The 13,677-nt window shown below is 51.9% G+C and overlaps 1 protein-coding gene across 9 annotated transcripts in view; it reads right to left on the bottom strand.

The window, feature by feature from the left end:
* Nucleotides 1-2,225: 2,225 nt before the first annotated feature.
* Nucleotides 2,226-13,677, bottom strand: part of SIPA1L3 (signal induced proliferation associated 1 like 3) — a 326,815-nt gene continuing 315,363 nt past the window's right edge. For all 9 annotated transcript variants that reach the window (XM_066348334.1, XM_066348335.1, XM_066348331.1 and 6 more), the window contains 4 exons: nucleotides 10,945-11,088; nucleotides 7,542-7,677; nucleotides 5,508-5,589; nucleotides 2,226-4,303 (listed from right to left, as the gene is read on the bottom strand). In XM_066348334.1, the coding sequence (XP_066204431.1) occupies nucleotides 4,163-4,303; nucleotides 5,508-5,589; nucleotides 7,542-7,677; nucleotides 10,945-11,088 (503 nt within the window). In that variant the 3' untranslated portion in view covers nucleotides 2,226-4,162. The remainder of the gene's footprint in view (nucleotides 4,304-5,507; nucleotides 5,590-7,541; nucleotides 7,678-10,944; nucleotides 11,089-13,677) is intronic.

The following is a 13,677-nucleotide window of genomic DNA, read 5'->3' as shown; positions in this document are numbered from 1 at the left end:
TGATTTGGAAAGAAGCAGAAGAGAGATTTGATGAAGGAGGCAGAGAACCAGGGCATATAAATTAGTTTTTTCCTTTTTAAGATTTAAAAAAAAATTTGTTTAGCAGGAGAGGGAGAGAGACAGGGACAGACAGACAGGAAGGGAGAGAGGAGAAGGAAGCATCAACTCATAGTTGTGGTACTTTAGTTCACTGTTGCTTTCTCTTACATGCCTTGATGGGGGGGGGTTTCCAGCTGAGCCAGTGACGCTGGGCTCAAGCTGGTGACCTCAGGGTTTTGAACTTTGTTCCTCAGTGTCCCAGGTTGACACTCTGTCCACTGTGCCACCACCTCGTCAGGCTTTTTAAAGATTTTATTTATTGCCTGACCTGTGGTGGTGCAGTGGGTAGAGCACTGACCTGGAACAGAGGTCGCTGGTGTAAAATCTTTATGATTATATTTACTGACTTTACAGAGGAGAGAGAGAAAGGTGAGGGCAGGGCGAGGAGCGGAAAGCATCAACTTGCTTCTCATACGTGCTCTGCCCAGGCGCCTGGGGTTTCAAACCAGCGTCCTCAGCAGTTCAGGTGTACGCCTTATCCACTGTGCCTCTACCGGTCAGGCGTATAGATGAGTGAGAAAAGAAAACGAGAGGCACACTTGGTGAGAGAGATACAGAGTAGGATCAGGGACAGGCAAAGTCTCAGGACAAGGACACGGGGAGATGTGATTTCATGGGAGAGGACACAATTCAAAGGAACAATAGGAAAGTCTTGAGAGAGCCAAAGGTATGAAGGGATTCGGAAAGATTGGGCGAGGAGAGAGCCAGAGATGGGGTGGGCGGGAGTGGCGGGGGAGGCTGGCTCCAGGAGGGAGCCCAGGGGAGCACGGGGGTGAGGCAGGGAGGGGCACAGCCGAGGAGCGCGAGGGCTGGCACGAGCATGGTGTGTGCCACAGGCGCCAGGAGAGGGTGTGAGGAAGCCTGCGCCACGGCTTCCTGGTGGGGGCGGGCGGCTCAGCTGAGGACGTGGCCTCAGGAGGGTGGACAGACACGAGTGTTGGGATCACTAGTTTTTAGATGTGGAAATAGCTGGCCCACCTCCTCTGGAAAAAGGACACGTACCCGTTTTGGAAAAGTATTTTTTTTGTATGTGTGGTGTTAAGGGAAGGGCCTAAGAGAAGTATCGGGTTTGAGCTCAGAGATGGCAAACTCGATGACAGGTAAATGGGTGAGGTGGGCTAGAGACCCAGCCACCTGGTCAGTCCTGTCACGAGATTGGGTTGCCTCTCAGATCCAGGCAGAGCCAGACTGAGGCCACACCTTGGGATTTTCACATGGAACTTTGGGATTTGGAAAAGCAGTTTGGTCCATTGCAAGTGTTCACTAGGGCAGCCGAGGTCTGGGGCGGTCACAGGACGTGTCAGTCTCTTTCCAGTCTCCCCCTCGCTGTGCTCCCCGGGCCTGGACGCAGGGTAGCTTCCCCCCCAGCTACCAACCAGACTAGATGCTCGCAGAGGGAGCGGCTCCTCCTGCGGGGAGGTGAGCCGGGGTGTGACAAGCCGGCTGGGTGGGTGTGGACTGGGGGCAGCCTAGCCAAAGGAGGCACGGGCCTTTAGTTCTGAGTTTGCTGCGGAGGACATGGAAATTTGGCTTTATGTGCAAACTCCAGATTTTTTTTTTTTTTTTTTTTTTTAGAGAGACAGGGACATGTAGACAGAAAGGGAGAGATGAGAAGCATCAACTTAACAGTTGCAGCACTTGTAGTTGTTCATTGATTACTTTCTCGTATGTGTCTTGACTGGGGGGCTCCAGCTGAGCCAGTGACCGTTGGGCTCAAGTCAGAGACCCCGGGTGTTTGAACCTGGGTCCTCAGTGTCCCAGGCCAACGCTTTTATTCACTGCACCGCCACCTGGACAGGCAAACTCCAGATTTTTAAAAGTTGACTACTAATTCTATAGCAAACACAACTTTGTGGGCTGGGCCTAGCTTTCAGACCTTCAGTATGTAACTTCTGAGGTAGAATCTACCTCTTTTTACCTTAAGAAGGGCTTTTATATTCTGAGTGGTACAGTTCTGTTATTTGGGTTTCAAGGAAAAGAAGTTTGCAAGGCTGGTGTCCCGTAGTTCTTAAGGATGTGTGTGTGTTTGTGGGTAACAGTGTTGGGACAAGAGGACGCTGGATCACACCTCTCTTCAGTGACTTCAGCAGCTGTCTCGCTAGTGAATACACAAACCATTTCTATGAAACATTTATTTCCTTTGAAACCTCCAGAAACATGCCAGAAAATCTCAAAGATAAGGATAGAAAAAAAAGGACAAGAATAAAAAATCCAAATGAAACAAATCAACATATGAAAAACACCTCTGCCGCTATCTTCAGCTATCAGAACACCAGCTTCAAATTAAATAATTTGTTTTGCAGAGATCTTTAAAAAATAACAGAAAACAAAACCAAAATCATAATTTACACTTGTCAATGTACACGATTAGGTCCCCAAAATGATTAGAATGATCTGAAGATGAGGTGACAACTTAAAAGGGGGGAAGGGTGGGCTCTAGGTTAGGGTTTGAGGGAAGGGGGATGGGGTTGTCCTGGAGAACCCGTCCAAAAAGAGGGTCTGGGGAGGGGCAGACATCACAGTAGTGCCCAGGGCTGAGACCCAGCAGGCCCCCCTGCAGCCGCACCCCCGTCACAGCTCGGGTGAGGGCGAGGGTGTGGCAGACGTGCAGGCAGATGTGCAGGGCTGCAGTGCAGCCAGGGGCCAGAGGCTGACTACAGGGAATGTGATCAGTGTCCTTTGCCCTTCTCTGGCTCCCTGACTGCCTGTGTCCTGGGCAGTCCCCACTGCCCCCTTCCATGAAATTTCTGGCCCCAAGAAGAAGGCAGTGGGGGTCTCTGGACAAGGACTGGGCAGCCTGGCACTGGCTCCCAGCCTGAAGCTGCTGCTCTGAGCAAGGCCCATGCCAACTCCCCTGCTCTGGATGCCTCCTGAACTGGGAGGACATGGGCCTGCCCACCCTGTCTGTCCCTCTGAGTCCTCCTGCTGAGCACCAGCCATGGGGACTTGCCTTGATCCTCAGTTTGAGGCTGGGGGAACCCAGATTGTGGCCATACAGACTGGTTCTGGCTCAACTCTACGTGGAAAAGAAAAGGAAATATATTTTGTTTTTGTTTTTAAAGAAAAAAAGAAACTGGTTCCTGGGTAAGCAGCGTAGTACCACACCAGCTTGGCTGCCTGGCAAGCTGCCCTTATTGCCTTTAGAATCAACATTGTGGGGGTTCGCACAGCAAAAGGCTCCCCCAGGGAGCACAGTGATGGTGTCCCAGTCTCCACTGCTGTGGGGGCTGCAAGGCGAGCTGAGGGGCTTGCAGAGAGAAAACAAAAGCAGCGAGGAGATGAAGGCCCAACTGGTCAGGAACTGGGAGGTGGAGGGCTCAGGTGCTGTGGCCTGTGGTGGGTGAGGGGCCGACAGAAAGCGACTGTGTAAACAGTGTGCAAAGAGTTTCCCCTCAAAGCAACTGGTTCTGGATGCTGGGGTTTGCCCTCTCCATCCTGGGGCCCCCCAGAAAGTAACTGAAGCTCTAAGAAAGTGCTCCTGGCTGTTTTTGGAAATAGGGGTTGGGAAGGGATGATGTCCATGCTTTTTGGCGCCAGAGCACGAAGGACAAGAGCCCAGGCGGTTTCCACCTGGGCCCTCCCCGCTCTGGGGTGGGGGGGACGGGCTGTTTCACGCTGTGATTTCTCATGCAGGGGGCTGGGCCCACATGCCCCAACTCTTGTACATGGTGAAGACCCTTGGTTTGTGAACTCCTGGAGCTGTGGAGTTTGGAGACTCACTCCTGCCCTCCCTCTTGCCTTCCTACAGCTTTGGATGGCTTGGTCCTAGGAAGAGTCTAGGTGGGGGCAGCAGGATGGGCCCCTGGGGGTGGTGTGGACAGAAACGAACAGTTCAGAGGGAGGCCTGAGCCCCTGTGTGGCTCACGGGGCCTCGTGGACTGTGAGCAGACCCCACTCCCAGCCCCGGAGAGGCCTCTCTCAGGGTTCCATGTCCATGGGGAGCACGATGAGGCCCTGGCTGGATTATCTTGGTCACACCTGTAACCAGAGCCAAACTACGGAAGACGGAAGAACAGGAGCCCCAGGGCCCAGGTGGAGGGGACGCAGCAGTGGCTTCTCCACCTCAGAGCTCCTTCTCCCTGCAGAAGATCTCTGCGAACTTGCGCAGCTGCTCACTGGCGGCCTGGGACTCCTCCTGCAGCCGCTGGTTGTTCTGCCGCAGGCTGGCCACCTCCGACTGCAGCACCGCCTTGTCTTGCTTCTCCTGCAGGGTGGGGTCCGGGCATCAGCGGGTGGGCTGGCCAATGGCTCCCCGGGGCTGTGAGCCCTGGCTCAGCTGTGGTGTAGAGCTAGGCTGCCAGGATGCAAAGCTCAGCTCTGCTTCTTGTCAGCTGAGTAACCCCAGGCAAGTCACTTCACCTCACTGGGACCTAGCTGCCTCAACTCTAAAACGGATGGCTGAGAAGTTTTTTCAAGTCATATGTGTTGAGCTTTTACAACACAGCTTGACGTAGGTGACAGTCCGACAAACATCACTAATGATTATCACCTCGTTTCACTGTCACACCCAGGCTGAGAAACGCAGCCCTCACAGCAGGCGGGAGTTAAGGACGTGTACTCAGGGCTGTCTGCAAGGGCTCCACTGCCTTCCTGAGACACCCTTCCGGGATAACGTAACATCCGGAGGCGGTGACTCGTCCAAGGTCACCTTAAGTGCTGGGGTGGGATCTGAACTCAGGCCTCTGTGATTCTTGGGCTTGAGACTTACATTATATGTTGCCTTTTACTCCAAGGTGCATAAAGCGACAAATAAAAATCTCCTCTACCCTTATTTCTCCTCACTTTTCCACCCTGGAGACAAACACGACACATAATTCAGACTGCTGCCTTCTAGGCAGTCCTCTCATCCATGGATGTTATCTAATTTTTAAAAGTATCACGATATTCTAGAAAACAGTTCTGCAGCTTGCTTAGTTTGTTACTTGTTATTGGACTTCTTTTGTATGTTAATAAATATACAGATTTCTGTGGTTATTTTAATTGGCTGCAGAATATCCCACTGCCCGGTGACCTGTCACTTCCATCACCGCTGTCCTGTGCAGGGACAGCTGCACTGGCTCGCTGTTTACTTTGCCAACAGTGCAGCGTGAACATCTTCACACATGGACCTCTGTGCCCATGCTTGTAAATCTGTCAGACAAATTCCCACAAGTGGAATTGCTAGGTCAGTGTGGTACACAATTACATTTTTGATAAATATTATCCAACTGCCACCCAAAAAGGTTAGATCAATTTATTCTTCCTCTAAGAATGTGTGTGTTTCTCTGGGTGCTCAGTAGGGTCACTTTTTACTCTTTACTCATAACTACATTCAGAGCTGGGTAGCCCTCCCCCAGGGAAGGGCTGGGAGGTACGGTGAGCCCACTCACCGGTCCTGCCCCAGGGCGGGGGTGTGGGGCACGGCTCACCTTCTGGAGGTCCGTGTGCAGCTGCTTCAGCATCACTTCCAGCTGGTACACTTTGCCTGTCAGATCCAGGGCTGGCTCCTCACTGGAAAGACAGGGGACAAAGTCAGGCTCTGCTCACTCCTGAGGTGCCGGGGCGTCCTTTCCCCCCTTTCCCTGCTGGCATCCCAAAGGGGCCTAGAGGAGAAATTCTGGGGGAAGCCGGAAGCCAAGCCTCCTCCTGGCCTTGCTCCACCCAGCAAAGGCTCGTGTGTGGATGAGGGTGGGAGTCAAAAACAGTGTGTGCCCCAAAGTGTGCCTTCTCTCGGAGTCTGGACCATGTGTGTGTTAGGCAGAAACTCCTCCCACGTGTGACCATTTCACGTGGCACAAGACAAAGAACCTGCCTTGCAGACATCCACGGAGCACCTGCCAGGCCCGGGCACTGTTCCAGCATACGAGACGTGTTAGTGGACAAATGAACACAACGGCCTGCCCTTGTGGACAGGACTAATAACGAGACTGAAGAGGAGGGTGACAGCCTGTCCCTACACTGTGCACGGTCTCAATCTAATAGAGCTCTGGCCCAACACAGCCTGGGAAGTCACCATGTCATTACCCACTGGACAGAGGGGAACCCAGGCTCAGGCAAGAGTGCGGCACTCAGAACCCCAGCCTGTGGCTCCTCCTCTGTGCAAATTCCCCCGCTCTAAGCTTGCCTGGCCCCTGCAGGGGAGAGTGGGCAGCCCCTTCCTGCAGAAGGCTCCTGTGGGCACGTGGAACACATACATCTAGTGGGTACTGGGGAGGGCGCTGGGCTGCAGCAGATGAAGGGAAGCTGGTCTCTTAGCCCAAGAAGGGGAGGAGGGCTCAACTCTCCTGCCCTTCCCACCCCTGTCCCCTCTCCGGTCCTGGATACCTGCAGCTGCAGGAGGAGGTGGGATGCAGGTGGGAGGAGGTCACCAGTTCAGGGGCAAAGGGAATCCAGGAGTGTGCCCAGAGGCCACAGGTCCTACCATTTCCACATCCACCCTGTTCCTACCCTCTCCATGGTGGCAACATCTATAATTGTCTAGTTCCTGTAATTACAGTGGGCCCACATTTGGGTGGAAGTTCAGTCCTGAAGCCAGTATGTAAAGCCAACAAGCCAACAACAAGAGTCAAAATTACCCTGAAAAACTGCTTGTCCCGCCCACAAGGTCCAGTGCCTGACTGCTGTATACAGAGGGAGCCCTGCAAGGGGAGGGGTGTGCATGAGTGTGAAACGCACTATTTACACTCACGGACCTGCAAACATGCCCTTTCCATTCTCTCTCCCTCTTTAATTTTATTTTCTGCCAAGACAGTGCAAAGATGTAACACTGAATGTGAGATGACCAATGTGACAGGTGGGTGTCCCTGTCCTACTCTCTCCCCTAGGAAACCTCATGAAGGCAGGGTTCCTGTCTCATGCATTCCTGACCTCCCCAGGCCCCAGACAGCCCAGTAGGGATCTGCTAGGAAAAGGTGACAGGTGAGTGTGGGGGAAGATTTGCATAATTTATGAATATGCAGAGGAGAAAGCCCAGGAGCAGACAAAGGGGACAATGGGGGGCACTACCTAGCATTTTTCAAAGTTGAAAGGCCAACAACTGTGAGAACACTGATTACAGTGCCCTGTCCACCTGACCATGAGGACAGGGCTGACTCTTAGTTGCTGCTGGGCCCAGGGCTTGGATCACTCCACATCTATTAGATGAGGGAGCAGATGTTCCCCAGCTACTGCAGATGGGGTGGCAGGTGACCTGTAATGGCTGTCACTTGCCCAGGTGTCTCTTTCACTGAGCAGGCCTGCTGCCTGCAGGGACTACAGGGACTTGAGGGTTCCCAAGAAAACCTCACCTCTTTTTTTTTTCTTTTAATGCTTATTTTACTGATTCTAGAGAGAGAAAGAGAAAGAGCAGGAGAGAGATAGGAACATCTGTTCCTTTATGTGCCCTGATCCGGGGATCAAACCAGCAACCTCCGTGCTTCAGAACGATGCTCTACCTGCGCTAACCAGCCAGGGCAAAACCTCACCTCATGGTCGGGGTGGTCCTGGGGGTTGGGGGCCCCCTCTCCAGATTCAGGTGGCTGTGAACAGGACTGTGTGCAGGTGGCATGTCCGGGCTCAGAGCTGGGTCATTGAGAGAGAAGAGCGACACGGCTCTTTGCACTGGCGGAGAGAGAGGGAGAGGTCAGCAGGGCTCATGAGACAATTCTCCCTGCCCACCTCCTGCCGGACCCTTCACTGCCTCCCTGCCTCTCACTTAATTAAATAACAAGAAAAACAACAACAACAAAAAACAAGTGGCAGAAAAAAAAAGGCCAAAATGGAGGCGTTGAAGCTGGGTGACATGATAGTACACGAGGGTTCATTACACTTCAGTCCTGAGAATGTCTTTGAAATTACAAAACCAAAGAGATATTTGAAACAGAGAATGTCAACTATACTGGAGAGAGAAAAGAAATCACAGGGGCTATCGGTGAAAGCAAACATTCACGGGTCTCCCTTCCCCAGACACACAACTTGCTCTGCGATGGGGCCTGAGTGCCTGCAATTTTAAACAACTGTTAAGGGATCTTTCTGCAATGACAAGAATTGGCGACAGCCCTGATGCACCGTAGAGCAGCCAGATCCCTGAGCACTAGGACTGTCACTGGACACGGGGCAGACATCCAGGAGGTGACCTGCATGATGTGCCCTGAGGGAACGGCATGGCCAGGAGCAGAGTAGCACACGCTGAACTCGCTCTGTCATCTGGCAGAGGTGGCTCCCAATCAGCTGTGTTTCTCTTCTCAAAGAAGAGCACAGTAAAAACCTGAATAGCCTTCCCTAGATCTACCAGCTGGTAGTAACATTCTGACTACTGCCCTTCTCTCTCCCTACTTTTCTGAGTGTGTATATACTTTTTCTTACTATTGAGAGGAGGCTGCGGACATCATGTTGCTTCACTTCTAGGACACTCTCCTATATCATCACAACACACTGTTAATGCTCAAGAACTGTAACATTTATACAGGAAGAATGTTTTGTTTTTTTTTAAAGTGATAGAGAGAGAGAGACAGAAAGACAGGAGGAGATGAGAAGAATCAACTCATAGTTGTGACACTTTAGTTGTTCATTGATTGCTTTCTCATATATGCCTTGACTGGGGGTCTTCAGTTGAGCCAGTGACCCATTGCTCAAGCCAGTGACCTTGGGCTTTAAGCCAGTGACCATAGGGGTCATGTCTATGGTCCCCTGCTCAAGCCGGCGACCCCATGTTCAAGCTGGTGAGCCCACCCTCAGGCCTGTGACCTTGAGGTTTTGAACCTGGGTCCTCAGCATCCCAGGCCGACGCTCTATCCACCATGCTACTGCCTGGTCAGGCAAGATGCCTGTGTAATATAGTTATTTTCAAATTTCCTCCAATTCTCTAACATCCCTTGTAGTGATTGGTTTCTACCCTGTATTTAATAACTATTCTCTCTGAAAACATTTTTCGATGAACAGTGTCACAAATGCCCCAAAGCTGAGAAAACAGCACCATGCACCCCCATGAACCCATTGCCAGTTTCAACAATTTTCAACATACTCTAGTTTCCTCCCCTGCCTGCCCTTTGCTTTCTTTTCCCCTTTCATTTTATTTATTGATTTTAAAGAGAGAGGAAGGGGAAGAGAGCGAGACAGAAACATTGATGTTTCTGTACATGCCCTGTCCAGGGATCAAACTGGCAACCTCTGTGTATCCGGATAACGCTCTAATTAGCGAAGCTATATGGCCAGGGAACCCTTTGTTTTATTATCCACCTGATTACTTCCCTCCTTTACTCTCTATAAATAGCTTATTGAGGCATAACTGACACACATCAGACTGCACATGCTGAAAAGTGTACAATTTGTTGAGGTGACTTTGGCAGTCAAGCCTCAGTTTCCTCATCTGCAAATGGAATCCTAACACATCCCTCAGACTAGAAACCAGAAGAAATGCTGTTAGTAATAAAGTGCTAGCTCAGAGGATATGCTCGGTAATGCCACTGTGGCTGCGTCACTTCCTTCAGGAAGCAGCACAGAGCAACCCTGTCCTGTCACTGAGCTTGCCACGCTGCCAGAGGGCCACATCCCCCAGCAGCGCGGGGCTTCGGCCTGGCAACTGAATTCCCCAGTGGTTCTGGAGCAGAAGGCTGGGCCAGACCAGAGGCTGGGCCTTGCATGCTCTGATTACTCTCCCTCCCTCCCGCCCTCCAACCAGGCCTGATGGCCTTCATCCTGTGGCCAGTGAGGCTGCAGAACGCGATGAAAGCAATGGATAGAGGCAAATGAGGAAGGAAGTTTCCTCTAGGCCACCTGCCTGGGGTGATCTGGGTTGAATGTAGAAAAATGAAGGATGTGTACTATATGGGTCTGGTTTAACAGATCTGTGCCAGGCCCGTGCTGGGCACCTAGTGGTTACAGCCCAGGGTCTTGCCCTCTTGGTCTAGTGTGGAGAGGGCTTAGGGCACAGCTGTGGGAGTCCAGGAGGTGCCTGATCAAGACTAGGGGATATCAGGGAGGGCTTCTTGGCAGAGTGACAGATAAGCTATGGCCTAAAAGATAAATGAGCCATCCAGAATATGTTCATGTCTGTCTCAGGGATCACCATGAGTACCACACTTTATAGATAAGGAAACAGAGGCTCAGGGTAAAGTCGCTTGCCCGAGGTCACACGAGAAGGAAATGGCTGAGATTGCTAGCTGTCCCTCATGGTCAATTTTCCCTTTCTCTATAAATAACAAATCCCAAATTTCAGCTGGTCACATGGCCTCCTTCCACCTGCCCTGAAGCCAGGCCTGACCATGTGTGACACTCTGGCCAGTGGAAGTAAGTGCAAGAGGAGTGCGAGGCTTCAGGAAAGGTACTGAAAGGGACATTGCGTCCTTCTCTCTCCCGATGATTAAAGCTGGGCATTGCGGCCAGAACCCCAGGCCTCACTGTCGGGGCGAGGCTCTTGTCCCCCAGTGCATTTGTGGAACTGCTGTACCAGCTCCAGGAGGCCCACCTGTATTTTCCTATGCAAAACCTGCACGTTTAAGTCATTAACTTGGATTTTCTGCCACTTGCAGCCCAAGCACAGCTAAACACAATGTGGATTGCTACGATTTTGCTCTATATTATAATATAATGTACCATCTGTTGAGGGCTCCTCTGTGCCTGACATGTTTCACACACAGTTTCATATAATCCTTACTACAGCCCCAGGCTGTGGGTACAGTCACATCCCTGATTCATAGACAAGGTGACTGAGGATCAGAGAGATGACACTTGCTCAGTCTAACCAGCGAGCAAGTGGCAGGGCAGGACATACACCCTGTTTACCCTGATTTTGGAACCTGTATCTCCCTTCAAAGCCCCAAGTCTCTCCATCGATCCCTCTAGGGCACAGAAGACAGGTTCTGGTGGAGTTCAGCAGAGGGCACCCACCTTCGTACGCCTTGGCTGCGTTGACCAGGCTGGACCACTCGAGGCCAGCGGCGGTGTCCGGCAATGGCATCATCCCGGGGTCGAGGCGTCGCAGCGGCCGGTCCCGCCCGTCAGCCAGCGAGAGCTCAGAGGCTGAGGTGGTGGCTGGGCGGGGAGAACAGAAACAGGAAGGCAGGTGAGAACGACAACATGGGAGAAACAAAGACATCGTTATGTCATATGCAACATTATGTAATTGTTATAACATTGTACACAATTAAATAAATGCTGTATTTATTAGATGATAAATGCCAGGGAAAATATCTAGCAGGGGTGGGGGATGACGACAAAAGGGACAATAATTATGTGGCTGCATTTTAAACAGGGTCCTAGGAGAGGCTTTGCTGAGAAGATGGCGTTTGCACAAAGCTCTGAAGGAGGCGAGGAACTGAACGGCACAGGGGTTACTTGGGGTAGGAGCATCTGGACAGATGGAACAGCCAGTGAAAATCCCCAAGGCAGGAATGTGCCTGCAGGTTTAAGGAACAGTGAGGTGACCATGTGGCTGGGACAGAGAGGGCGAGGGAGAGTGATGGAGTGAAGTCAGAGAGGTGACAGGCTGGATTATGTGGGATCTTGTGGGTCATGATGAAGACTTTAAAAAAAAATTTTTTTTTTTCAGAGACAGAGACAGAGAGAGTCAGAGAGAGAGATAGGGACAGACAGACAGAAATGGAGAGAGATGAGAAGCATCAATTATCAGTTTTTTGTTGCGCATTGCAACACCTTAGTTGTTCACTGATTGCTTTCTCATATGTGCCTTGACTGCAGGCCTTCAGCAGACTGAGTAACCCCTTGCTCGAGCCAGCGACCTTGGGTCCAAGCTGGTGAGCTTTTTCCTCAAGCCAGATGAGCCCGCGCTCAAGCTGGCAACCTCGGGGTCTGGAACCTGGGTCCTCGGCATCCCAGTCTGACGCTTTATCCACTGCGCCACCACCTGGTCAGGCTAAAAAAGTTTTTTTTCAAGATTTTATTTACTGATTTTGGGGGGGGGGGAGTGGGAAGCATCACCTTGCTTCTGGTATGTGCATTGACCAGGCAATCCCATGGTTTTGAGCCAGCGAACTCAGTGTTTCCAGTTGAGGCTTTAGCCACTGTGCTACCACAGGTCAGGCCATGATAAAGACTTGGTCTCTTCCCAAGTGAGATGAAGCCACAGGAGGGCTCTGAGCAGGGAGGATGTGACCTGAAGCAGTGTTCACAAAGTCCCTCTGGCTCTGTTTGGGGGACAGTCTGTGGAGGGGAATGCAGGGAGCAGGGAGGCAGTGAGGACAGCACCAGGTGGGCTGTGGAGGGCACGCTGGCAGATCCTGGCTCTCTTCTGCAGGTGGAGCCAACAGTATTTCCTTAAAATGAATGTGGGTGTGAGACAAAGAAGGATACAGGGTGATGTCAAGATTCTGGAGCTGGAACTGCGATGGGAAAGGCTGGGTGGGATCAGAAGTTTGTTTCTGGAGGTGTGGAGTGTGAGCTGCTGCCAGACCCCCCACGGAGCCATGGCTGGCTACAGGGGTCGGCAGTGGAGGAGAGGGTGCCAAGCTGCAGACGTAATTGAGTTGTCAGTGTCTGGACAGTGTTTACTGTGGTACGGTCACTATGGGGAGACCTGGTGTGTTCAGGTGGGGAAATGGCCCCTGAAGTCTCAGGGTGTGGGAAGTGACAGACACTGTAAGCATCTCATTAGCAGCTGCATTTGGTATAGCCACTGAGCAAGTCCTCTGTGCCGGCCTTAGGCCCTGGGCTTCAGCTCAGTGACGCCTCAGAGCGCATAGAGGGGAGGGGATAGAGGAGGACAGTGAGGCACAGAGAGGTCAGGAGTAGGAGAGGCAACACCTGAGCGAGCCAGGGTCGCCCTGTGTCCCGAGTATGTCCTCTTGCTGGGCACTGTGCTGGGTACTACAGGCTCGTCTTACAGCCTCACCTCTAATTAGCCAGGAGGGAGGCAGCATTATGACCCCAATATCATGCAGAGGGAGACGGACGCTTAGAGAGGGAAGCTGCCTTGCCCACAGTTCCACTCACCGGTAGTCTGACGCTGACCCTGCTCTAAGCCCAAGCCCGACAGCTGTGGGCAGAAAGTCCCTGTTAATACTATTTAACCTTGCTCTCCAGTGTTCCGGCCCAAACCTGACTCATGGTGGATTACAATGCTTGCTCTAAATGACAATACTAGTAACAGAAACAAGGAATAGCTACTGGTTTTTAGTATTTACATGCTACGCATTGTGCTAGTGTTTTCCACGTTTTAACTTGTTTGATTTTCAGATTAATGCAGTGAGGTGGGCACTATTTTTGCCCACATTTTATTATCACAGAAACTGAGTCACAGAGCAGTTACTTCTGTGAATGGGGGACATGGGCCACAAACTCAGGCTGTCCAGCTCTCGGGTCGAGGAGTGCTAGTAAGCGTTTGTCGCGTAAATGCTCAGGGGAATGGCAAAGGCCAGGGAGGAAACGGAGCCCCTGACCACCAGGCTCTGCTTCTCCAGCCGCCAGCACTCCACTGCTGAGCTGGTGGGGCTGCAAAAGCGGCTGCCACTGTCCAGCGGGAGGTCAGCAGGCGCTGCTGGTGAGACTCCTTGGCATGGAGGGTCTTGTCCTTTGTTAGTGAAGCCTGGGCCAGGCTGACCTCATCTCTTCAGCCCCGATGTGGTTTGGAAAGGGCTCTTGAGCAAGCTTGGGAAAGGTGGAAAG

Source organism: Saccopteryx leptura, chromosome 9 (assembly GCF_036850995.1).
Source record: "Saccopteryx leptura isolate mSacLep1 chromosome 9, mSacLep1_pri_phased_curated, whole genome shotgun sequence".
In the NCBI taxonomy this organism is placed as follows: domain Eukaryota; kingdom Metazoa; phylum Chordata; class Mammalia; order Chiroptera; family Emballonuridae; genus Saccopteryx; species Saccopteryx leptura.
This window is presented reverse-complemented; position numbering and strand designations above follow the sequence as displayed.